The sequence below is a fragment of the Coregonus lavaretus genome (genome assembly GCF_964263955.1).
Source record: "Coregonus lavaretus genome assembly, chromosome: 24".
Classification (NCBI taxonomy): Eukaryota; Metazoa; Chordata; class Actinopteri; order Salmoniformes; family Salmonidae; genus Coregonus; species Coregonus lavaretus.
Genome location: NC_140011.1, coordinates 1685617 through 1712346, shown reverse-complemented (window position 1 = coordinate 1712346; position 26730 = coordinate 1685617). Strand labels below are relative to the sequence as shown.

Sequence of the window (26730 nt, the reverse complement as noted above, 5' to 3'; positions counted from 1 at the left end):
CAGAAGGAAATGGCTAAGAGCTGTGGACAGACCCCCATGACACAGCTAGCCTTCAGAGAGCTGCTCATCCAGGAGCTTGCTGACTACGGCACAAAGTCCACTGCAGCACCTTCTGTCCCCTCCACCTCTACTCCTGCCATCAGTGGTGTTCACCTTCCAAAGTACATAACTGCAGACCTGAACGTGCCTCAGGGCCAAAAGAGCACAGCAGGGAGGCGTTGTTGTACTCTGTGGCACAAGATATCTCCCATCACCTGCACTACTTGTGCTGTTACCCTCTGCTTCACAGCAGAAAGAGACTACTATGGGACTTGGCATCAGCAGCACAATCTTGTGTAGAGGACTGTGGATGTTCTAAATACTCTAATTGTAAATAGTGTGTAAAAAAATAAATATAACTTTGTGTGTGGTTTGTGTTGTGTGCACTTATGACATTAGATCGGTGTTGGCTGCTAACTTGGCCCTTATCTTAAATAGTTAATTTCTGTGTTGGGAGGCATTGGATCAGCGTTCTCGTTGCGTCTCCTGTTAGTACCTTTTATGTAGGGAAGCTAATGATCCATCATGTATGACATTCCTGGGAGTGTGTAAACTTGAATTTCTTATTACCATAGCATTTTTGTATATTCTCTATAATTTTGTACTTGAAAATGTATCAATTTACTAATTCAGCCACTTGGGTACATTTGGATAAACTCGTGAGGGACACCTGGGGACTTCATACTAAATATTATGTCCTTCAGTAACTGTCCCTACAGTGACTGCTGTGAAAATAGCTATTGCATTAACCCTGTCTCCTGCTCCTGATCACCTATTGCTTTTGTGGTTCACTGATAGATCTAGGACTGAACCTTTCAGATACTCCCTACATGTCACCCAACTCCTACCCGACTTTCTAGCCACCAACATCTCCAATGACATCCTATGTTCTGCTACAGTCGGTATCTATGGATAATACTTCCCTGTGCTCAGGTTAGATACACATCTCTCATCCCAAGCCCGATCTACACTATCTCTGCTACTCCCACCATGATCTGGGTAAAGTGCCTTGCAAAAGTATTCATCCCCCTTTGCATTTTTTCCTATTTTGTTGCATTAAAACCTGTCATTTAAATCCATTTTATTTGGATTTCATGTAATGGACATAAACAAAATAGTCCAAATTGGTGAAGTGAAATGAAAAAAAAAAATAGTTTCCAAAAAATTCTAAAAAATAAATAACGGAAAAGTGGTGCGTGCATATGTATTCACCCCCTTTGCTATGAAGCCCCTAAATAAGATCTGGTGCAACCAATTACATTCAGAAGTCACATAATTAGTTAAATAAAGTCCACCTTTGTGCAATCTAAGTGTCACATGATCTGTCATATGATCTCAGTATATATACACCTGTTCTGAAAAGCCCCAGAGTCTGCAACACCACTAAGCAAGGGGCACCACCAAGCAAGCGGCACCATGAAGACCAAGTAGCTCTCCAAACAGGTCAGGGACAAAGTTGTGGAGAAGTACAGATCAGGGTTGGGTTATAAAAAAATATCCGAACCTTTGAACATCCCACAGAGCACCATTAAATCCATTATTAAAAAATGGAAAGAATATGGCACCACAACAAACGTGCCAAGAGAGGGACGTCCATCAGAGAGGCAACAAAGAGACCAATGATAACCCTGAAGGAGCTGCAAAGCTCCACAGCGGAGATTGGAGTATCTGTCCATAGGACCACTTTAAGCCGTAAACTCCACAGAGCTGGGCTTTACTGAAGAGTGGCCAGAAAAAAGCCATTGCTTAAAGAAAATAAGCTAACACGTTTGGTGTTCGCGAAAAGCCATGTGGGAGACTCCCCAAACATATGGAAGAAGGTATTCAGGTCAGATGAGACAAAAATGGAGCAATGAAAACACTATGTCTGGTGCAAACCCAACACCTCTCATCACCCCGAGAACACCATCCCCACAGTGAAGCATGGTGGTGGCAGCATCATGCTGTGGGGATGTTTTTCATCGGCAGGGACTGGGAAACTAGTCAGAATTGAAGGAATGATGGATGACACTAAATACAGGGAAATTCTTGAGAGAAACCTGTTTCAGTTTTCCAGAGATTTGAGACTGGGACGGAGATTCACCTTCCAGCAGGACAATGACCATAAGCATACTGCTAAAGGAACACTTGAGTGGTTTAAGGGGAAACATTTAAATGCCTTGGAATGGCCTATTAAAAGCCCAGACCTCAAACCAATTTAGAATCTGTGGTATGACTTAAAGATTGCTGTACACCAGCGGAACCCATCCAACTTGAAGGAGCTGGAGCAGTTTTGCCTTGAAGAATGGGCAAAAATCTCAGTGGCTAGATGTGCCAAGCTTATAGAGACATACCCCCAAGAGACTTGCAGCTGTAATTGCTGGGAATGGTGGCTCTACAAAGTATTTTTTTGTCTTATTTCTTGTTTGTTTCACCCCAAAAAATATTTTGCATCTTCAAAGTGGTAGGCATGTTGTGTAAATCAAATGATACAAACCCCCCCAAAAATCCATTTTAATTCCAGGTTGTAAGGCAACAAAATAGGAAAAATGCCAAGGAGGGTGTATACCTTCGCAAGCCACTGTATGTGTGACGTTCAACTTGACTTCATAGTATTTTTTTTTGTCTCTATATTGTGCACAGTTAGCTGTCCTTCCTCTACTACTATACACAGAGGAGTGATATCGTTCCCCAGAGACTCTATCACCCACTTCCTTAATCTATGAGCCTCACAAATCTCAGTCCCAGTCATATTCAATTCCACTTTCCCTATTCCATGTAACGTTAACGCCTTGTTTTTTTTTACTCCATCGAATGCACTGATGTCGGTTCTGCCAGAATCTGTACCTAACACCCTTTTGCAAATATTCTGTCTCAAACACAGGCCCTGTATGTACCTTGCCTCCGGCTACAAACACATTTGCACATAAATCATTCCATCTAACCCATAACACGTTAGTCACTACTGCTAGGCCACTTATATAGTTATAAACATCCTAAAACATGCTCAAGTCAATTAGTCAGTTACCAACAATTCCTCCTCTAGAACAATGATCACTCACATGTTCCACGCCACCTAGAAAACATATGTGACTCTTTTCAGGAAACTAGGCGTATGTCGCGGGTCACTACATCACAGGGGAGCCATTTGAACGTAAACTTTTTTTTTATCAAAATGCGTTTTTTGGCAGAAATGCCTTCTGGAAATTGTGAACTTTCATGTGCCTTAATAACAAACTTGTATGCCATCTGTAAATACGAATAAAATTGTTTAATTACGAGCCTAGTTGATTTAGCCACAGAAAAAGACCGCAACCTTCCCGCTAGCCATGATTGGCTGAGGTAATGGATGGGCTGGACATGCCGAGAGATGAGTTGGGATTGGTCTGACATATAGCACGCTTCTGTCTATTTGAGCTGGTCAGTATGTGTACATAATCCTGTCTAACGCATCATTTAAAAATGTTTTATCACGTAGTAAAACTGCATAAGTGTTGCTCTCCACTTTCTGGAGGACCGAGTTATGAAATCAGTGGAATTAGAGAATGATAGCTAAGGAGATGGAGAAAACACCTGTCTCCGGATTACATCTTCTAACTAACCATGATATCCGTGACAGGGAGACGCGTCCCATGATGTATACGGGTAAGATAGTCTAGCTAGCTACATTTTCAGATATTACACGTTTCTACTTTTGACAGAAAGTTGTTTTCATTTCAAGTTAAAGTGTACTGTTAGCTAGCTAATGTTAGCTGGTTGGCTCGCTAGCTAACGTTACGTGTATGATCTTATTATTAGTATCTCAGAGCCATTTGCTTTGCTAGTAATAGCCTAATGTTAGCTAGCTAACATTGAACCTGGTTGGTTAGCTACCTGCAGATTCATGCAGGGTAGTAACGTCATGAGTTGGGATTATGGTTCATTGTTTACCTAGCTAGCTACATGTCTTAACAAAAGACTCCACTATGCAAGTAACCATTTCGGGTGCATTCGTAAATTCAGTCTGGCCATCTACACCGATTTCAGAGCACTGTCGTCTCAGTGTGCCAGAGCGCAGAATAACTGATGAATGTACGAACGCTCAACAACCGTTGAATATGGCTGGTGTCAGTAAACGTTTGCAAAAAAACGTAATTTAATTGTTGCCAGCAGCACAGTTACAGTCACCAACACTCTGGATAACAGGATAACAGCCTAACGAGCTCTGCTAGGGTGAGTACAATGATCAGAGTGGTGTGTTCTCTCATTTGTGTCTGAAAGTAGCAAGCAAGCTAGCCAACGTTAGCCAGTTAGCTTGGGTGCTTGACTGCCGTTGTGAGGTCAGAACACTCGGATCAACCCTACACATAGGCCAGAGTGTTCAGTGTGCACTGTGAATGCTCCGAGAGCAAAACGCTCTGAATTTACGAACTGACAATCTGACAACGCTCTGAATTTACGAATGCCTAGAGCACACTCTGGCACTCCAGATTGAATTTACGAACACACCCTTCAATAGAATGTCACTTCAACAACTGTTGATAAACGTAGCTGGTAAATTCGCTCTGGCTATCTACTCCGATTTCAGAGCACTGTCGTCTGAGTGTGCCAGAGCGCAGAATAACTGATGAATTTGTGTAAATTGTAGCTAGCAGCACAGTTGCAGTTACCAACGCTCTGGATAACATGAAAACAGCCTAACCAGGTCTGCTAGGGCGAGTAATGGTCAGTGAGCTGTTCTCTCATTTGTGTCTGGAAGTAGCTAGCAAGTTAGCCAGTTAGCTTGGGTGCTTAACTGCTGTTAGTACATTACACTCGGATCAACCCTTAAAGAGATGGGTGGGGCTAAAGCTTAAGAGGGTGTGAATGATGCCGAATGGGTGTAGACAAGGAAGAGCTCTCCAGTAGGTGACAAAACATTCAAAGGCCATTTTCTCAAAAGTGAGGTTACAATTTTATCAACTTTTAAAGCAGAATTATTTTCCCATTGGTCCTCAAATGTATGTCCTGAATGTGACTAGTTTATTTTTGGATGCATTGTTCAGACATTCACAGAAGTAGCGACAGCATACACAATCATCCAATCCGGAAAATGTAGGCTACATTAGTCCTAGCGCTAACTGAGGAAAGATGGACATAACACAAGCGGTCATATTTATAGAACTCTCAGCTGACAGAAACCACAATATGAATTAGCTAATAGCAATTACTATTTATAATTCAGCACATCACGGGTGAGCTCAACATTGCTCGAAATGACTGAGTAAAACACTTTCTAGAAATCGAAAGTAATCCGACGATGGGTAGTTTGTGCGCACGCCATGTTTGTTTTTTCACGTCAACCAAAGATAATAAGAGGAGACAAGATGAGTTTGGTCTGTTTGCGGTATGCATGTTGAAGGGGGTGTGTCGTCTACGTTCATTCACTTCCCTTCATTCACTTCCAGAAGTGTATTTGAAAGATGAGTGAACCATTCCTTCACCTCAATATAACATCTTTGGTCTGACAGACATTTACGTGACACGCAGAATGCATTGTATAATGTCAACAAACATGGCGCCACACATAGCTGGCAAATAGCTTATCATTAGCTCATTATAATCAGTACAACCTTCAAAAAAGTATTTTACACACATCATACAGTGAGGGAAAAAAGTATTTGATCCCCTGCTGATTTTGTACGTTTGGCCACTGACAAAGACATGATCAGTCTATAATTTTAATGGTAGGTTTATTTGAACAGTGAGAGACAGAATAACAACAAAAAAATCCAGAAAAATGCATGTCAAAAATGTTATAAATTGATTAGCATTTTAATGAGGGAAATATGTATTTGACCCCTCTGCAAAACATGACAGTACTTGGTGGCAAAACCCTTGTTGGCTATCACAGAGGTCAGACGTTTCTTGTAGTTGGCCACCAGTTTTGCATACATCTCAGGAGGGATTTTGTCCCACTCCTCTTTGCAGATCTTCTCCAAGTCATTAAGGTTTCGAGCCTGATGTTTGGCAACTCGAACCTTCAGCTCCCTCCACAGATTTTCTATGGGATTAAGGTCTGGGGACTGGCTAGGCCACTCCAGGACCTTAATGTGCTTCTTCTTGAGCCACTCCTTTGTTGCCTTGGCTGAGTGTTTTGGGTCATTGTCATGCTGGAATACCCATCCACGACCCATTTTCAATGCCCTGGATGAGGGAAGGAGGTTCTCACCCAAGATTTGATGGTACATGGCCCCGTCCATCGTCCCTTTGATGCGGTGAAGTTGTCCTGTCCCCTTAGCAGAAAAACACCCCCAAAGCATAATGTTTCCACCTCCATGTTTGACAGTGGGGATGGTGTTCTTGGAGTAATAGGCAGCATTCCTCCTCCTCCAAACACGGCGAGTTGAGTTGATGCCAAAGAGGTCGATTTTGGTCTCATCTGACCACAACACTTTCACCCAGTTCTCCTCTGAATCATTCAGATGTTCATTGGCAAACTTCAGACGGCCCTGTATATGTGCTTTCTTGAGCAGGGGGACCTTGCGGGCGCTGCAGGATTTCAGTCCTTCACGGCGTAGTGTGTTACCAATTGTTTTCTTGGTGACTATGGTCCCAGCTGCCTGTCCCTGACATTCTTGGAGAGCTCTTTGGTCTTGGCCATGGTGGAGAGTTTGGAATCTGATTGATTGATTGCTTCTGTGGACAGGTGTCTTTTATACAGGTAACAAACTGAGATTAGGAGCACTCCCTTTAAGAGTGTGCTCCTAATCTCAGCTCGTTACCTGTATAAAAGACACCTGGGAGCCAGAAATCTTTCTGATTGAGAGTGGGTCAAATACTTATTTCCGTCATTTTTGATATGCGTTTATCTGGATTTGTTTATTGTTATTCTGTCTCTCACTGTTCAAATAAACCTACCATCAAAATTATAGACTGATCATTTCTTTGTCAGTGGGCAAATGTTCAAAATCAGCAGGGGATCAAATACTTTTTTCCCTCACTGTAGGTGTCCATTACAATCTATGCAATAATCGGAATGCATTATTTGTCACCAGTACTTGAAAACGTGAATAAAACTGTAACTACATTATGCTCCATACATACATACATATATTGTAATGGACACCTACAGTGAGGGAAAAAAGTATTTGATCCCCTGCTGATGCTACTATATGCTACAGTTGACATCAGATGACAGATGACCTGGCCTCCACAATCCCCCGACCTCAACCCAATTGAGATTGTTTGGGAGGAGTCGGACGGCAGAGTGAAGGAAAAGCAGCCAACAAGTGCTCAGCATATGTGGGAACTCCTTCAAGACTGTTAGAAAAGCATTCCAGGTGAAGCTGGTTGAGAGAATTACAGAGAGAATGGCTATTTGAAGAATCTCAAATATAAAATATATTTAGATTTGTATAAAGGTTTTTGGTTACTACATGATTCCAAATGTGTTATTTCATAGTTTTGATGTCTTCACTATTATTCTACAATGTGAAAAATAGTAATAATAAAGAAGAACCCTTGAATGAGTAGGTGTTTCCAAACTTTTTACTGGTAGTGTATATTACCAGCATTAACTTTTCTCATCACGGCCACCATTTATCCCTGTCTTCCACTGTCGCGAGTGACATGTTAATGACAGATTGTTATCTCAGTGAATTTTTTATTTAAATTACATTTCCCAGTGTGCAGACCCTCACAATCAACCTGATACCCCAAATAAACAGTTTAGGGCAACCCTAAATCAATTTACGCTCACAGTTGATCACCCCCCTCCTTCCCAGCTCTCATTCTTCTGGCGTCTGTTCATTTTCTTCTTGAGATAGCGTTACAGTTCATCTTCCCAATGGCACATATATATAACTCGTGCCTTTGATGGCCTTTGATACTGTCCTGATTTCAATAATCTGATTTTCCCAAGCAAACAAATCTCTCACCTGAACCTCCACCACCATTCCGTACAGTCCATTCTGTCTTGTCCATTTTCCCACCAGTGCATCAGCAGAATGAGAGGAGTTTGGGCATGATCTCTCTCCATGCTCACTTCACATGCACGGTCTCAGGACACATGCCGCACTCCTGCCGCTCGTACACAGGTTGCTGGCTCGGACTCAGGTCTCAGTAGAAGTGGTGAAAGACAAGGCCGTAGTGAACGCCTTTGTCGCCATTACTTCAGCTGGTTAGAGGGGGTGAAGCTCACACTGTTCTCGGTCGAATTATTCCTTCCATGCATCTAGATACCATCTGTAGTCACTTTCGCCATAACTTCGAGAGAGGACAGACCAAAACAACAGTTTAAGGCATTTCTGGTTCAGAAAATCTAAACAACTATTCACTGTATGACAAATTATTACATTCCCAATTTTCTTAATATAAAATTCCTAAGACAAATGTCAAAGATCATACCAACACACTGTTGAAACCATTTTTCTAATTGGCTTATACTCCCTTATCATATTGGAGACCTCACCGCAGAGTTACAGGTTCAGGGAGTTAGATGGCTAACCCTTAGGGAGAAATCCAGTCCATACATCAGACCCAATCTGGTGAGATTTGTATCGAACCAAAGACAAAAACAAAACAACAAAACAACAACAGCAATACACTTTATATTATACTTAAATCTCACCTAATGTCTCTATCCTTTTTAGTGAGGGAGATCAGGCCTCACCAGAAAGTGAGGACAAAGGGCATTCAACACCATTAAGTATTTTATTTCCCTTTTCTTTCCCTGTATTTCAGACTACTTATTTAAAAACATTTTAAACATTTCCATCATTCTGCGTGCCTGGTTTACATTGGGTATCTCAGTACAGAAGAAGCGGGTGTAGTAGACTCCAGTACTACCGCACACCCATTCTTCCAATGACCGACGGTCCCATATCTAAAACAGGGAGCTAACCCCCTTCGCTACCCTTTCCTCTCTGTTTCTTTGTCTTACCTTGGCTGTTGACTTTCACTGTGGCTGTATTAACCACATGCATGGCTGTGAAGTGAGCTGAATTCGATTCCACTCTCAATGCCGCATGTACTACTTCATCCCAGTGAGAATGTTGGTCCACTACCCCCGCAATAGCTGTTTTGATAACAGGTTTCAAACCTGGAATCAAAACGCTGGTGTATTGAGCTTTTGATTTTTCTTTCATGTCATTGTGCCATTTCACAATAGCATCTCTGAATTCTTTATTAGTTTGGAATTTTCCATCAGCAAGGAAGTGCTGACCAATTTTATCCACTTTACTCAATTTCCCCATACTCGAGCCAAATTGGTAGTTTGCTTGTGCGCTTCTTTTAGCGCATCCATGGCTTTGCTATAGTTTTCCTCTTATATTCCCCATTTACTTGAGTGTCAGAAACCACGGATGTAATTTCATTGGTGGTTATTTCTGCGCCTCTCTCAACGGTGTTTATGGTGTTTCGATTTCCTAATTCACGGCTCTAATACTCGCCCTCTACTAACTATTTTCCAAGATAGTGATACCCACTTCCCCGGAGAGTAGTTATGGTATATTTGTGCCAATTAATTGGTCACAGCACCTGATACCTTGTATTAAAACCAATACTGAAGCATCTGCCAATTTACTACTGGAGAATACGGGAGACCTAATGTCTTATACCAGTGTTACGCCTCAAATATCACTGTTGTTGTCAACACACATAACCAAAATTATTCACAGTTGTCTTCCTATTTCTACATAATCTGTCACGGTTCCCCGCCCCAATATGCATAAACCAACCTCTCTCCTTATTGCTACTGCTGATACATTCGAATCATGTTCAAACAACATTTGAATATCTTTTTGCTTTTCTAACCATGAATGTGGCTCTCCTCCAGAACTTATAGGCAAACTTTTATCAACATCCACATTCCCTCCTTTTGTCCTTCTCCATGGACTACTTCTCTACAACCTACCGTACTAGTACAAAAGCATGACAATTTATCCATACACACACACACACACACTAAGGCCTCACAGCCACCACGGTTGTGCTTTCACCCCCCTTACGGTTCTGGCCGAGAAACCACCCCACTAGGTATTTACCCTCCGCAGGGACCACCCTGTTCGGGACTTACCCTTGGGATTTACCCTCCACAGGGACCACCCTGTTCAGGACTTACCCTTTATCTATGACCGGTCGTAACACAATGGGACTTCTGAATAAACTCAGGCTTTTTAGATCCGTATCCTATAATTTGTCATCCTATGACTCTCTTCTCCCCAACTGCCCAACTGCTCTTAAACACTAGTAAAACTAAATGCATGCTCTTCAATCGAACGCTGCTGGCACCCGCCCACCCGACTAGAATCACTACTCTCGATGGGTCTGACCTAGAGTATGTGGACAACTACAATAACATAATAATAATATAATATGCCATTTAGCAGACGCTTTTATCCAAAGCGACTTACAGTCATGCGTGCATACATTTTGTGTACGGGTGGTCCCGGGGATCGAACCCACTACCTTGGCGTTACAAGCGCCGTGCTCTACCAGCTGAGCTACAGAGGACCACACAAATACCTAGGTGTCTGGTTAGACTTTAAACTCTCCTTCCAGACTCACATTAAGCATCTCCAATCCAAAGTGAAATCTAGAATCAGCTTCCTATTTCGCAACAAAGCCTCCTTCACTCAGGCTTCCAAACATGCCCTCGTAAAACTGACTATCCTACCGATCCTTGACCTCGGCGATGTCATTTACAAAATAGCCTCCAACACTCGTTTTGTCACCAAAGCCCCATATACTACCCACCACTGTGACCTGTACGCTCTTGTTGGCTGGTCCTCACTACATATTCGTCGCCAAACCCACTGGCTCCAGGCCATCTATAAATCACGGCTAGGCAAATCTCTGCCTTATCTTAGCTCATTGGTCACCATAGCAACACCCACCCGTAGTATGCGCTCCAGCAGGTATATCTCACTGGTCATCCCCAAAGCCAACACCTCCTTTGGCCGCCATTCCTTCCAGTTCTCTGCTGCCAATGACTGAAACGAACTGCAAAAATCTCTGAAGCTGGAGACTCTTATCTCCTTCACTAACTTTAAGCATCAGTTGTCAGAGCACCTTACCGATCACTGCACCTGTACACAGCCCTTCTGAAATTAGCCCACTCAACTACCTCATCCCCATATTGTTATTTATTTTGCTCATTTGCACCCCAGTATCTCTATTTGCACATAATCTCTTGCACATCTATCATTCCAGTGTTAATACTAATTGTAATTATTTTGCACTATGGCCTATTTATTGCCTTACCTCCATAACTTGCTACATTTGCACAAACTGTATATATATATTTTCTGTGGTATTTTTGACTTTTTTTGAGTTTTGTTTTACCCCATATGTAACTCTGTGTTGTTGTTTTTATCAAACTGCTTTGCTTTATCTTGGCCAGGTCGCAGTTGTAAATGAGAACTTGTTCTCAACTGGCTTACCTGGTTAAATAAAGGTGAAATAAAAAAATATGTCAGAATGAGTGGTAACAGGTGTAGGAACTGTGCCTACCCTGTTTTTTTTGTGCCGGCTCCTGCTCCACTGATTTGGACTCTCCAGTTCGACTGTAAATCGTGGTGAATCCTGCTGACAACGCCAACTGTTAGGTTCTGGCAAACAGAGTGAAAAACTAACGGACAACTAGTCAAAGCTCAAACCAAGTTTATACACCCACTGGGTCAAACAGCTGAAAAGACAAAGACATGTTTACACAGGTACATATATTTATACCCTCCTTCTAGGCGGAGTCTCCCCCTTGCACATCTAGACAGCCACTACATCTATGTTGCTAGGCAAGAACTTAGGTGGTGTATGTGTAATAGAACTGTTCCTTGTCACTTCATCTGACCTGACCTCGGCCCACATTCCTCACTCATCCCTAATCCACGGCTATCCAACCTTATCAGTGACTGAAACCAGACTGTTACTCTTTGCCTCTTTCCATAGGATACATGAGATTTGACAATAACATGTTCTGACAGAATGTAAACTATCTGCACTCCCCCTTATCCACCATACATTGACCCCTATATATATATATATATATATATATATATATATATATATATATATATATATATATATATATATATATATATTCATTATACATGTAAATTAGTATGGTAACATGAATAAGGATATTCCAAGCTAGAATTCAGCAATACTTTCATCATATCGGCCAGCCACCCATGTCATAAACAAAGCTTGATTTTGTGTTGGTGAGATCAGCATTTTATACTACAACATCTGGAGTATAATCAGTGATAGGTACCTGAGACCTATGGTATTGGGTTTCAAACAGTGTTTGCAAGTAGCCTGCTTTTCTTAGCAATTAGCTCCAGTTGCTAAACACTGTTGCTCCTTTAATGACTGCATTTGAGAGTAAGCAATACTTATTGCATCTTCGGTCTGGAAAATGTTGTTGTGAGAATTTTGAAATATGAGAACAATATACACAGCAGGTCATTTTCAGAATGTAAGTGTTTCTTGTTGTTTTATGATTTAATCTCTAGTGTTCTAGTCCTCCCGCGTTAACTACACACTATTATGCCCAATGATAAGTTACACAACTCCCCACTGCACAAAGATACTGTCCCTAAACTTGAACTTGGGGAACAAGTCAAGAAGTCAACAAATCAAGTTTCATCATGGGAAAAATACAAATATTTGAATTGAATCGAAGTCATTAACCAATTGTGTTCTGACGTTTCTCCCCTCTCTCCACAGGTGCCAGGAGGAGTGTCCTGTGGGTACGTTCGGCGTATCCTGCCGCCAAACCTGTCGCTGTGAGAACGGTGCCAAGTGCGACCACATCAGCGGGGCGTGTCTGTGTGAGCTGGGCTACACAGGGGAGATGTGCGAGGTGCGCCTCTGTCCCGAGGGACACTACGGCCTCACGTGTGACAAGAGGTGTCACTGCCACGCCCAGAACACCCACAGGTAATGCCCACTCATTGGCACATATGATACAATATTGCAAGACATGCAATACATTAAAATACAATACAATAAAATGCAATACAATAACAAATGCTATATAATACAATACAAGTAACCCATTACATATGGGCACATAGCAGATGATTAGACCCATATTAATGTAATTATCCCTAAGATCATTCTATATATTCTATAATCATTCTCTAATCTATAATGGAGATCATGTATACTGAACAGAAATATAAATGCAACATTCAACAATTTTACTGAGTTACAGTTCATATCAGGAAATCAGTCAATTGAAATAAACTAATTAGACCCTAATCTATGGATTTCACATGACTGGGAATACAGATATGTATCTGTTGGTCACAAATATCTTGGGTATCCCCACTGGGGATCCAAGCACAGCCAATAAGAATTCGTTTTTCCCCACAAAAGGGCTTTAATACAGACATAAATACTCCTCAGTTTCATCAGCTGTCCAGGTGGCTGGCCTCAGACGATCCCGCAGGTGAAGAAGCCGGATGTGGAGGTCCTGGATGGTGTGGTAACACGTGGTCTGCGGTTGTGAGGCCGGTTGGACGTACTACCAAATTCTCTAAAATGACTTTGGAGGCGGCTTATGGTAGAGAAATGAAAATTTAATTATCTGGCAACAGCTCTGGTGGAAATTCCTGCAGTCAGCATGCCAATTTCATACTCCCTCAAAACTTGAGACATCTGTGGCATTGTGCTCTGTGACAAAACTGTGCATTTTAGAGTGGCCTTTTATTGTCTCCAGCACAAGGTGCACCTGTGTAATGATCATGCTGTTTAATCAGCTTCTTGATACGCCACACCTGTCAGTTGGATGGATTATCTTGGCAAAGGAGAAATGCTCAATAAAAGGGATGCAAACAAATTTGTGCACAACATTTGAGAGAAATCAGCTTTTGATGCATGTAGGAACATTTCTGGGATCTTTTATTTCAGCTCATGAAACATTCGACCAACACTTTACATGTTGCATTTATATTTTTGTGCAGTATAATTATCCTTACACTCTTACAGTACCCACAACCATTACCATGCTCCAACCAATTGCGCTATCTGTATATAGGATCTAGCATCTAATTGTTTTATTCAGCCCTACTCCTCTCACAGTACATTGATTATACTATAATATTAATGGTTCAAAGTTTAACAAGACCGTTAGAGAGCACTCAAAGTGTATGGGTTTGTCTTTGTGTGTTTGTGTTTGTGTGTCTCTGTGCCTGTGTCTGTGGGGTGGGTGGGGAGTCAGACAGTTCCCCATTGTCCCATTGCCTGTGCATTAGATAAACTGGCACAGCTGGTAGGCTCCATGTGTTGTTGAGGGGGGAAATCTGCTCTGTCTCAATGGGGCTTCTGTGTCAGGTAGGGCAGCTGCCACTCCAACAGGTACCACGGTAAAAACGGTATTGTGCCACATGCGCATGCAGCAAACCACGCCCCCGGCTTTCACATTGTTTAATCCCCGCCTCCTGTGAGGGCATCTGGAGAAAGTTCAGGGGCCTCATTTATCAATCATGCGTCGGCACAAAGCTGTGCGTAAACCGTGTGTGGCCTCATTTCCACGCAAAGTGTGAGATTTATCAATATGAACATTTGCTTTAGAGTGTGCAGACATTTACTCACAGCCATGAACATGCGTACACACAGTGCCAAGCGTTGGAATAAGGGAACTGCTTGTCCAGAGTAGAATGGGGAAAATATATGTTGAAATTGTGAGTAATAATTAAATCATTTTTCGATTTCATTGTACGTCCATTGTGAATTCATGCAACATATCTTGACATGCTATATAATTTGGCCATATCAGTGCATTAATTACGATAATAATTCATATAAAGTACAGCAATTTGTTAAATTAGAGGTATGTGTGAAAGTGAAACCATTGTTGAAATACTATAAAAGTGAGATAATGGGAAATCGAATGAGAGATGGCAGATCTTGCCCTGTTTGCGGATTTGGCACACTGCGTTTCGCAGAGAGCATGTTTTTAGAGACAGGTGGGACTTTTACTGCAGAATGTACAGATTGGGTCATCAGATATAATTTCCCAAAACCAATGATTTTTGTGAGGATTTAAGACCTACTTTAAAAAGGCAAACACATGCCATTTCAGTGCACATCCAAGTGCTATCCACCCTCAGGTTTTTGGCAACAGACACTTTTCAGCGGGAGCTTGCCGATCGGCATCTCAAAGCCCTCGATGAGCCAATGTTTTGGATGCAATCATCAGCAAAACGAACAGTAACACATACAAGTTCCATACAACAGGTTGAAGTCGAGGGGTTTCTTTGCCATGATGCCATCAATGTGTTCCCAAATACGAACGGAGCAATAGACGGCACCCACATCGCCATACAATCACCATCCCAAAACGATTTCAACAAAAGGCTTCCACTCTTCATGTGCAGGTGATAGGTTATGTGATGCGCAAAAGACGCTGCTGAATGTGGTGGCCAGGTGGAACGCATAACTCGTTCATTCTTCAGAACAGCAATGTTGGCCTATATGCCTACAGGAGGGAGCTGTTGAGGAGGGATGGCTTATTGGTGAGGGTTGCCCACTCATTTGAAGTATATTTGCCATTGCTAAAGCAACTTGAATTGTCCTAATGGTTGTCTCTTTGTAGCTATGTTTTTATTTTTACCGGTCAAGCCACAATTGAGTGAGCGAAATAAAATATTTTGGTTGTACTCAATCTCCAACACCTCTATTTCAGTCTCTGAAAAGTTTGTTTTTCGTAGCGCTGTTGTATTTCATGGTACGGGGTTGTATATTCCCCACGGGCTTTAACCTTTTACTACAGTGGGCTAAATTAGGGTCACACAGAGTGTTTCTTGGTAGTCTTAAACAAATCTACTTTGAAACAAAAGTATACATCTCACACACAAGGTTATGGGCTTTAAAAAAAAAGTATACATCTCACACACAAGGTTATGGGCTTTAAAAAAAAGACAACTGTACCATGTCAGATGTAGAGTTGAAATGTATGACATGTTTTGAGTTTGCATCCCAATATTACACTTTAAATACATCACAGAAGACTGAAAAAGAACGAAACCGTTTGACATAGAAATATTATATATATCATACACTCTAGCATAGCTGGAAAGTTTAGGAGATAATTTTATTAGTGTTAAGTACCACAAGGAGTGTTTGAAACAATGACTGTATGGTTTGAATTATAGAGTCTGTCCATAATGGCTTCTGTGACCGCATGGGAAGTGCCATTGAGGGCTATATCCATTTTAAAGTAGTACATTTTCTTCTTTTTTTGTGTTTGAATTTTTTAAAAAGTTTATATTAGTGATTTACCACCACCTGCAGTGCTGGAGTCCTGAACCAATTATTGTGGGTCATTCATGTATTGTGGGCACTAGATGACGGTGATGTAGCTTAAAGCCAATTACAAAACATAGGCAACCCTATTTGAAGAAGTAGACAATGCTCTGATCATTGGTTGATCGCTCCCAACTCATAGGGTGTTAGGCTATGGTTCAACCCAGCACTCAGAGAAACAACAGGCAGGCCGGCAGGCAGGCAGGTTGGGAGGTATGTCTGAACTGAAGACAAAACAAATGACAGGTTAAGGAGAGTAAAGAGCCAGGCTGAAGACAAAGACAATTTAACTCTAATGGTGAGCCAAGTTACCGCTCTGGTAAGAACAACGATCTGGTGCCGGTGGAGAGCCATGCCCAGGAATTAGTAGTGCAGGTTGATGAGAGAATAGGATGCAGCTGCGTAGGCAGGAATCACTGGAAACAACCCGCAGCTGCACAGGAGAGGCAGATCCTGAGCATGCCCCCCGATCCACTCCAGACACACCCACATAATGGGGACAAACACACATACAGATACAACAGACAAAGAGGGGACAAAACAAGGAGGAAGGGAAACAGAAAAGGGAGAGACAAGCTGCCCACATAACATAGGGATCCCCACCAAGTTGACTATTTTAAAATGGTGGAAGCCCTAAATGTTAATATCCATGCTGAAATGGATTCTATCCATTCAGAGCCCTCTTTCCACCTCTATGGTTTGAACTCAGTATCCGAAGAGCCAATTGATTCATGAAAAATGTATTGACACACTTACTTATATGACATACAATAACATATTTTCTTAGGCTTGGTTTCGATATATCACACATTCAAAGCACTATGTGCTTTATGTTCTCTCCTATTTTGTGAGGTTGTTTCTAACCAATATACAGCATATACAGTATTTAATTTTGCACAGAGAGGTTTCATGTGAAAGTCAAAGGGACATTGACTGTTTTCTGTTATTACAATGTTCAGGTAGTGTTACATTTTCCCATGCTCTATAGAGTACCTCTTCACTTTTCCTTAGATCTTTATCGTCAAAGTTGTGCTTGCCAAGGATCAAAATTGAAACACATATAATGTAATATACTATAGGCACGCTGCCTGGCTGTGACTCAATGTATTTTTTTTATTTTTATTTTTTATTTTTTATTTAACCAGGGAAAGCTGCTAGTGGTAAAGGTGAGCAGGCTACAGAGGAGTTTACCCAGAATGGCTTTATAAATGAGCTCGTACCAATGTAGCTGTCTGCGCATATAAAGCTAGGTCCAACCCACCATTTGGTACAAGGTGCAATGGTGGGTGAGTGAATTAGCATTTGTAACAAAGCGTAAGGATGCATGATAAACAGAGTCCAGCCTTTGTAACACAGAAGAGGCTGCATGCATATACAGTAAGTCACCAAAATCAATTACAGAAAGAAAAGTGGCTTGAAAGAAAAGTGGCTTGAACAAGCTTCTTTCTGGCCTTGAACGGGAAGCAAGCCTTATTATGAAAATAAAAACCCAATTTCAGATTTGATTCATCACAAGATTATCCATATGAATTTTGAAGGACAGCTTGTTGTCCAACCATATACCTAGGTATTTGTAGGATGTGCCTCCAGATGTGAAAATGCTAACCTTCTCTGGCTGAGAGCGAGCTCTGGTAAAGGTCATGAATTTCATTTTTTGTGCATTCAAGACCAGTTTGAGACCATATTGGGAGGTCTGCAGTGACTGAAAGGCAGTCTGGAGCTCTTCAACAGCCTCAACCAGAGAAGGAGCATTTGAATAGATGACCGTATCATCTGCATACAGATGCAACTTGGCTGGTTGCATCCCATTTCCCAAGTCATTAACAACACAGGAGCTAAAATGGAACCATGGGTCATTTATTTCACATATCAAACATACAAAACCACATAAAACTTGCAGTTAAGAACAAATCCTCTAGATTTTGAGTTTCTCCACGGGAAGCTATTGGAAAAAAGTCTTAATCCACTAACTTTTGACTTTCAGAATGGCGAGAGCTCTTGAAAGACAATGGATTTGCTTAGTCATTACGGAAAGCTGTGGGTCAAAGGACTAGCGCCTAGCGTAACGTAGCGTAGACTCCACCGCAATTGCTAGAGCTGCAATGTGGCTGTAAGAACGGGGCACAGTGCTCTGAGATCACACAACATTTGATCAACCATGCATTGCAGTCAGAAACTGTAGGTGTCCGCCAAACACCTTATTAAGGAAATGAAAAAACATGTCAGAGAACTGTAGGGCAATTGTAAGGCAAGATAGTACATTAGGGTCTACCTTACTAAGCATAAACACCAGACTAATAAGACACAATAAAACTCATTTTTCAACATTACTTAATGTCTTATACATTATTCATATGCTAGTTGTTCATTAGCTACAAACACATTTGAGTGTTGGCGTACTTGATGTCTACACAAGATGTCACAACAGAGTTATCAGATGATATCAATAACAGCCTATTGTCCACTTCTGTCTTGTTCCCAGCTGCCACCCAATGTCTGGCGAGTGCTCGTGCCAGCCTGGCTGGTCGGGGACCTACTGTAACAAGACATGTACGCCCGGCTTCTTTGGCGTGTCGTGCCAGCAGGTGTGCCAGTGCCAGAACGGTGCTGACTGCCACAGCGTGACCGGGGAGTGCATCTGCGCTCCAGGTTTCAAGGTAAAACCGCTATAAAGGGTTATGAGTGGTAATATGTTCCATGTCCAATCTAATAAAGTTACAGGAGCCTAAATCATTGATAACATCAGTAATCTGGTGGTAACAGTTGACTTTATGCAGGTGTTGTATACTTGGAATTGTAAGAAATACATTACACAAGTCATGTCCCAGGATTGGATTGACTCTGGAGCATTCAAACAGACAGTGACTGACTGTATTGACTCCTAATTCAATTGTGATGTTACCTAGGTCATGTTCAGTAGAGATAAAATGTTGTAAAATGTTTTCTAAGATGTGCCTTACTGAACACGACCCACGTATGATGAATAACACAAAGTAAACTAAACTATAGTACGGGAATGCTAACAGTATCTCCATTGTAGGGGTCCAAATGTTCCACGGTCTGCCCATCAGGGACCCATGGGATCAACTGCTCTGCCACCTGCGGCTGTAAGAACGGGGCACAGTGCTCTTCTGTGGATGGAGCATGCTCCTGTAAAGCAGGTAGGTTACTAACAGCAGGGAATGCTGCGTGTGTTAAGGCTATCCCATTCAAGGGAAATACAGCAGAAATAGTGCATGTGAGAAATCCTAACTAAGATATGGACAGAAAATGTAAACTGTCATGTGTGGATCATTCTACTAATGCAGTGGCTTTGGGGTATGACTTCTGGGGAAAACATAATACATTTTCCCAGACCAAATAATTTTCTCTTAATATCAATAAAATATTTGCAAACATTTATATCTGTAGACACAAGCTAGTTTGAGACAAATGGATTCCTCCTCCGTCAAACTACTTTGATGTTGAAAATGTCTTCTTCCCCAGGTTGGCACGGAGTGGACTGCTCCATCAACTGCCCAATTGGCACGTGGGGGCTGGGTTGCAACCTCACCTGTATGTGTGGCAACGGAGGGGCCTGCAATGCCCTCAACGGACATTGCACTTGCGCCCCCGGCTGGAGGGGCGAGAGGTGTGACCTCAACTGCCAGGTGAGAGATGTTTCCCCCACAGCCCATCCCTCCGCCGTCCCTGTCACACAGTGATGACATCATTATAGGTTATAACACTGGTATTATCTTCCTATAATGTATGATGAATTGGAATGTGTAGAACATATAATAGGTATACAGTGTATTCGGAAAGTATTCAGACCCCTTGACTCTTTCCACATTTTGTTACGTTACAGCCTTATTCTAAAATGGATTAAATAAAAATAAAAATCCTCATCAATCTACACACAATACCCTATAATGACAAAGTGAAAAAAGGATTTTAGAAATGTTTGCAAATGTTCTCAAAATAAAAAACAGAAATACCTTATTTGCATAAGTATTCAGACCCTTTGCTATGAGACTCAAAATTTAGCTCAGGTGCATCCTGTTTCCATTGATCATCCTTGAGATGTTTCTACAACTTGATTGGAGTCCACTGGTGGTAAATTCAATTGATTGGACATTATTTGGAAAGGCACACACCTGTCTATATAAGGTCCCACAGTTGACAGTGCATGTCAGAGCAAAAACCAAGCCATGAGGTCGAAGGAATTGTCCATAGAGCTCGGAGACAGGATTGTGCCGAGGCACAGATCTAGGGAAGGGTACCAAAACATTTATGCAGCATTGGAGGTCCCCAAGAACATAGTGGCCTCCATCATTCTTAAATGGAAGAAGTTTGAAACCACCAACACTCTTCCTAGAGTTGGCCGCCTGGCCAAACTGAGCAATTGGGGGAGAAGGGCCTTGAGGTGACCAAGAACCCAATGGTCACTCTGACAGAGCTTCAGAGTTCCTCTCTGCAGATAGAAGAACCTTCCAGAAGGACAACCATCCCTGCAGAACTCCACCAATCAGCCTTCATGGTAGAGTGGCCAGACGGAAGCCAATCCTCAGTAAAAGGCACGACAGCCCGCTTGGAGTTTGCCAAAAGGCACCTAAATACTCTGACCATGAGAAACAAGATTCTCTCGTCTGATGAAACCAAGTTTGAACTCTTTGGCCTGAATGCCAAGCGTCACGTCTGGAGAAAACCTGGCACCATCCCTACGGTAAAGCATGGTGGTGGCAGCATCATGCTGTGGGGATGTTTTTCATCAGCAGGGACTGGGAGACTAGTCAGGATCGAGGGAAAGATGAACAGAGCAAAGTACAGAGAGATCCTTGATGAAAACCTGCTCTAGAGCGCTCAGGACCTCAGAATGGGGCGAAGGTTCACCTTTTAACAGGAATATGACCCTAAGCACCCAGCCAAGACAATGCAGGAGTGGCTTCGGGACAAGTCTCAATGTCCTTGATTGGCCCAGCCAGAGCCCGGACTTGAACCCGATCAAACATCTCTGGAGAGACCTGAAAATAGCTGTGCAGCGATGCTCCCCATCCAACCTGACAGAGCTTAAAAAGAAGACTCAAGGCTGTAATTGCTGCCAAAGGTGCTTCAACTAAATACTGAATAATGGGTCTAAATACTTACACTACAAGTCAAAGGTTTGGACACACCGACTCATTCAAGAGTTTTTCTTTATTTTTAGTATTTTTGACATTATAGAATAATAGTGAAGACATCAACACTATGAAATAACATATAACATACAATATATTTGCGATTTTTCAAATAGCTACCGTTTGCCTTGATGACAGCTTTGCACACTTTTGGCATTCTCTCAACCAGCTTCACCTGGAATGCTTTTCCAACACTCTTGAAGGAGTTCCCACATATGCTGAGCACTTGTTGGCTGCTTTTCCTTCACTCTGCAGTCCGACTCATCCCAAACCATCTCAATTGGATTGAGGTTCGGGGGATTGTGGATTCCAGGTCATCTGATGCAGCATTCCATCACTCTCCTTCTTGGTAAAATAGCCCTTACACAGCCTTACACAGCCTGGAGGTGAACATCCTGGACTTCCTGATGGGCCGCCCCCAGGTGGTAAGGGTAGGTAACAACACATCTGCCACGCTGATCCTCAACATTGGGGCCCCTCAGGGGTGCGTGCTCAGTCCCCTCCTGAACTCCCTGTTCACCTGTGACTGCATGTCCAGGCACGACTCCAACACCATCATTAAGTTTGCCCGACGACACAACAGTGGTAGGCCTGATCACAGACAACGATGAGACAGCCTATAGGGAGGAGGTCAGAGACCTGGCCGTGTAGTGCCAGGATAACAACCTCTCCCTCAACATGATCAAGACAAAGGAGATTATTGTGGACTACAGGATAAAAAGAGGACTGTGCATGCCCCCATTCTCATCGATGGGGCTGTAGTGGAACAGGTTGAGAGCTTCAAGTTCCTTGGTGTCCACATCACCAACAAACTATCATGGTCCAAACACACCAAGAGAGTCGTGAAGAGGGCACGACAAAGCCTATTCCCCCTCAGGAGACTGAAACGATATGGAATGGGTCCTCAGATCCTCAAAAAGTTCTACAGCTGAACCATCGAGAGCATCCTTACTGGTTGCATCACCGCCTGGTATGGCAACTGCTCGGCCTCCGACCGCAAGGCACTGCAGACGGTAGTGTGTACAGCTCAGTACATCAGTGGGGCCAAGCTTCCTGCCATCCAGGACCTCTTTACCAGGCGTTGTCAGAGGAAGGCCCTAAAAATTGTCAAAGACACCAGCCACCCTAGTCATAGACTGTTCTCTCTTTTATCGCACGGCAAGCTGGACCGGAGTGCCAAGTCTTGGTCCAAAAGGCTTCTTAACAGCTTCTACCCCAAGCCATAAGACTCCTGAACAGCTAATCATGGCTAGCCGGACTATTTACGCTGCTGCTACTTATCTATGCATAGTCACTTTAACTCTACCCACATGTACATATTACCTCAATTACCTCGACTAACCGGTGCCCCTGCAAATTGACTATGTACCGGCACCCCCGGCCTTACAAAAGTATTCATCCCCAATTAGCGTTTTTCCTATTTTGTTGCATTAAAACCTGTAATTTAAATTAAATTTTATTTGGATTTCATGTAATGGACATACACAAAATAGTCCAAATTGGTGAAGTGAAATTAAAAAAATAACTTGTTTCAAAGAATTCAAAAAAATAAATAACGGAAAAGTAGTGAGTGCACATGTATTCACCCCCTTTGCTATGAAGCCCCTGAATAAGATCTGGTGCAACCAATTACCTTCAGAAGTCACATAATTAGTTAAATAAAGTCCACCTTTGTGCAAGTCCAAGTGTCACATGATCTGTCACATGATCTCAGTATATATACACCTGTTCTGAAAGGCTCCAGAGTCTGAAACACCACTAAGCAAGGGGCACCACCAAGCAAGCGGCACCATGAAGACCAAGTAGCTCTCCAAACAGGTCAGGGAAAAAGTTGTGGAGAAGAACAGATCAGGGTTGGGTTATAAAAAAATATCAGAAACTTTGAACATCCCACGGAGCACCATTAAATCCATTATTTAAAAAATGGAAAGAATAAGGCACTACAAAAAACCTGCCAAGAGACGGACATCCACCAAACTCACGGACCAGGCAAGGAGGGCATTAATCAGAGAGGCAACAAAGAGACCAAAGATAACCCTGAAGGAGCTGCAAAGCTCCACAGCGGAGATTGGAGTATCTGTCCATAGGACCACTTTAAGCCGTACACTCCACAGAGCTGGGCTTTACTGAAGAGTGGGCAGAAAAAAGCCATTGCTTAAAGAAAAGAAATAAGCTAACACGTTTGGTGTTCGCCAAAAGCCATGTGGGAGACTCCCCAAACATATGGAAGAAGGTACTCTGGTCAGATGAGACAAAAATGGATGCTATGTCTGGCGCAAACCCAACACCTCTCATCACCCCAAGAACACCATTCCCACAGTGAAGCGTGGTGGCAGCATCATGCTGTGGGGATGTTTTTCATCGGCAAGGACTGGGAAACTGGTCAGAATTGAAGGAATGATGGATGGCGCTAAATACAGGGAAATTCTTGAGGGAAACCTGTTTCAGTCTTCCAGAGATTTGAGACTGGGACGGAGATTCACCTTCCAGCAGGACAATGACCCTAAGCATACTGCTAAAGCAACACTCGAGTTGTTTAAGGGGAAACATTTAAATGCCTTGGAATGGCCTATTCAAAGCCCAGACCTCAATCCAAATTAGAATCTGTGGTATGACTTAAAGATTGCTGTACACCAGCAGAACCCATCCAACTTGAAGGAGCTGGAGCAGTTTTGCCTTGAAGAATGGGCATACATCCCAGTGACTAGATGTGCCAAGCTTATTAAGACATACCCCAAGAGACTAGCAGCTGTAATTGCTGGAAAAGTTTGGCTTTACAAAGTATTGACTTTGGGGGGGGGGGGGGTGAATAGTTATGCACGCACAAGTTTTCTGTTTTTTTGTCTGATTTCTTGTTTGTATCACAATTAAAAATATTTTGCGTCTTCAAAGTGGTAGGCATGTTGTGTAAATCAAATCATACAAACCACCCAAAAATCCATTTTAATTCCAGGTTGTAAGGCATCCCTACTGTTATTTTTATTTTTACTGCTTATCTATTTTTCACTTAACACTTTTTTTCTTCTTCTTAAAACTGCATTGTTGGTTAAGGTGTTGTAAGTAAGTATTTCACTGTAAGGTCTACTGCACCTGTTGTATTCGACGCATGTGGCAAATACAATTTGATTTGATTTGATTTGTTGGGTAATTGTCCTGTTGAAAAACAAATGATAGTCACACTAAGCCCAAACCAGATAGGATGGCGTATCGCTGCAGAATGCTGTGGTAGCCATGCTGGTTAAGTGTGCCTTGAATTCTAAACAAATCACAGACGGTTTCACCGGCAAAACAACCCACACCATAACACCTCCTCCTCCATGCTTTACGGTGGGAAATACACATGCAGAGATCATCCGTTCACCCACACCGCGTCTCACAAAGACACTCGGTTGGAACCAAAAATCTCCAATTTGGACTCCAGACCAAAGGACACATTTCCACCGGTCTAATGTCCATTGCTCGTGTTTCTTGGCCCAAGCAAGTCTCTTCTTATTATTGGTGTCCTTTAGTAGTTGTTTCTTTGCAGCAATTCGACCATGAAGGTCTGATTCACACAGTCTCCTCTGAACAGTTGATGTTGAGATGTCTGTTACTTGAACTCTGTGAAGCATTTATTTGGGCTGCAATTTCTGAGGCTGGTAACTCTAATGAACACATCCTCTGCAGCAGAGGTAACTACGGGACTTCCATTCCTGTGGCGGTCCTCATGAGAGCCAGTTTCATCATAGCGCTTGATGTTGTTTTACGACTGCACCTTCATGTCTTAAAGTAATGATGGACCGTTGTTTCTCTTTGGTTATTTGAGCTGTTCTTGCCATAATATGGACTTGGTCTTTTACCAAATAGGGCAATCTTCTGTATACCCCCCCCCCCCCCCCCATCTCATGAAGCTGGTTGAGTGAATGTCAAGAGTGTGCAAATCTATCATCAAGGCAAAGGGTGGCTACTTTGAAGAATCTCAAATATAAATATAAAACACTTTTTTGGTTACTACATGATTCCATATGAGTTATTTCATAGTTTTGATGTCTTCACTATTATTCTACAATGTAAAAAATAGTACTCAATATATCCTATGTGAGCTATGCCTGAGTCACTTTGATAAAAGCATTTAAATGTCTAAACAAATATGATCATGTCTTAATGGCATCTTTTTGGGTTTCTCCAGGATGGCACCTATGGTATAGACTGTAGGGAACGTTGTGACTGTAGCCATGCAGATGGGTGCAACCCCTCCACGGGTTATTGCAGCTGCCTGGTTGGATGGACAGGTGAGTCTGGAACCTTAACCTAGAACCCTTCGGGGGGGGGGGGGGTGAATGCTCCTTCAGTCTGGGCACAGAGAGTGAAGGGTGGAAAAAAGGAATGAGGAAAAAAGGGATGAGAGGTGTGAGGGAGAGGAGGAGTGGCAGAAAGACAGACGAAGAGAGGAAGAGAGAGGTGACAGAGGGCGTAAAAAAGAAACAGTGAGTCAGGGAAGAGGAAGGAGATGCGTTTCATTTTCCAACAGAATCAAAATATAACACGTTTTTTCTGGTAACAGCTGGTCCTGCCAACTCCAAGATGGACGTCAGTCAATATCTCTCTCATATTACATGTGTTCAAACTTTAAACTGTCTCTTTTTTTAATTTACACGCTCAACATGCTTTGCCCATGCCTTTGTTGTAGTAAATCGGGGGGAAGACAGTGTAATTAAGAAACTCAGCAGTGTCTAATCTCCCCATTCTCTCTATTCTCTTCTACCCACCAAGGGGCACACCTAGTGTGCTGATCTTGTATAACCGTTTCTATGGCCCTTATTGTCATAGTCTGAAACCAATCCCCTCGGACAGTAACATAGGGCAGCAGCTATACCTAGCTATTTCTATGTTCTCAGGGGGGAAAAGTTAACTAATTTTTTGTAATTCATGCTAAGTCCTAAAGATAAAAAGCTTGGTTTTCTTTGCTGATTTAAAATGTCTCGCTGAATGGAGAGGTAGAATGTGAGAAGAATTGTTACACAGGTTAAAACAACTTGCAGGCAAGTTGCTGTGGCAAATTTAATAATATTACTCACTTGGCATAGGGCTGCTTGTGTGTCACCATCCAAAATTGAAAGTAATGGAGACCATCAAAATAGTTTGAAGTTTGGTAGGGTACAAAGATGTCATGCTTTGTTGACAAGCTGAATGTTATTAAACCATTAGAGTAATTCACTTTTTGACGCTGTTAGTGCAATTGACTGATGGAGGTCTATGTGACCAAAACACTGCACTTTCATTTCTACTTGCAAGTATAGTACTG

At 42.3% G+C, this 26730-nt stretch overlaps 1 protein-coding gene across 1 annotated transcript in view; it reads left to right on the top strand.

Annotated features, from left to right (window-relative positions):
- The window catches only part of LOC311099946 (multiple epidermal growth factor-like domains protein 10), a gene marked incomplete at both ends in the record, with an annotated part of 127899 nt that overhangs the window by 67482 nt on the left and 33687 nt on the right, over positions 1-26730 (top strand). Inside the window, 5 exons of the mRNA XM_084140665.1 lie at positions 12706-12918; positions 18773-18947; positions 19331-19451; positions 19777-19940; positions 25615-25717. Of these exons, the coding sequence (XP_083996791.1) occupies positions 12706-12918; positions 18773-18947; positions 19331-19451; positions 19777-19940; positions 25615-25717 (776 nt within the window). The remainder of the gene's footprint in view (positions 1-12705; positions 12919-18772; positions 18948-19330; positions 19452-19776; positions 19941-25614; positions 25718-26730) is intronic.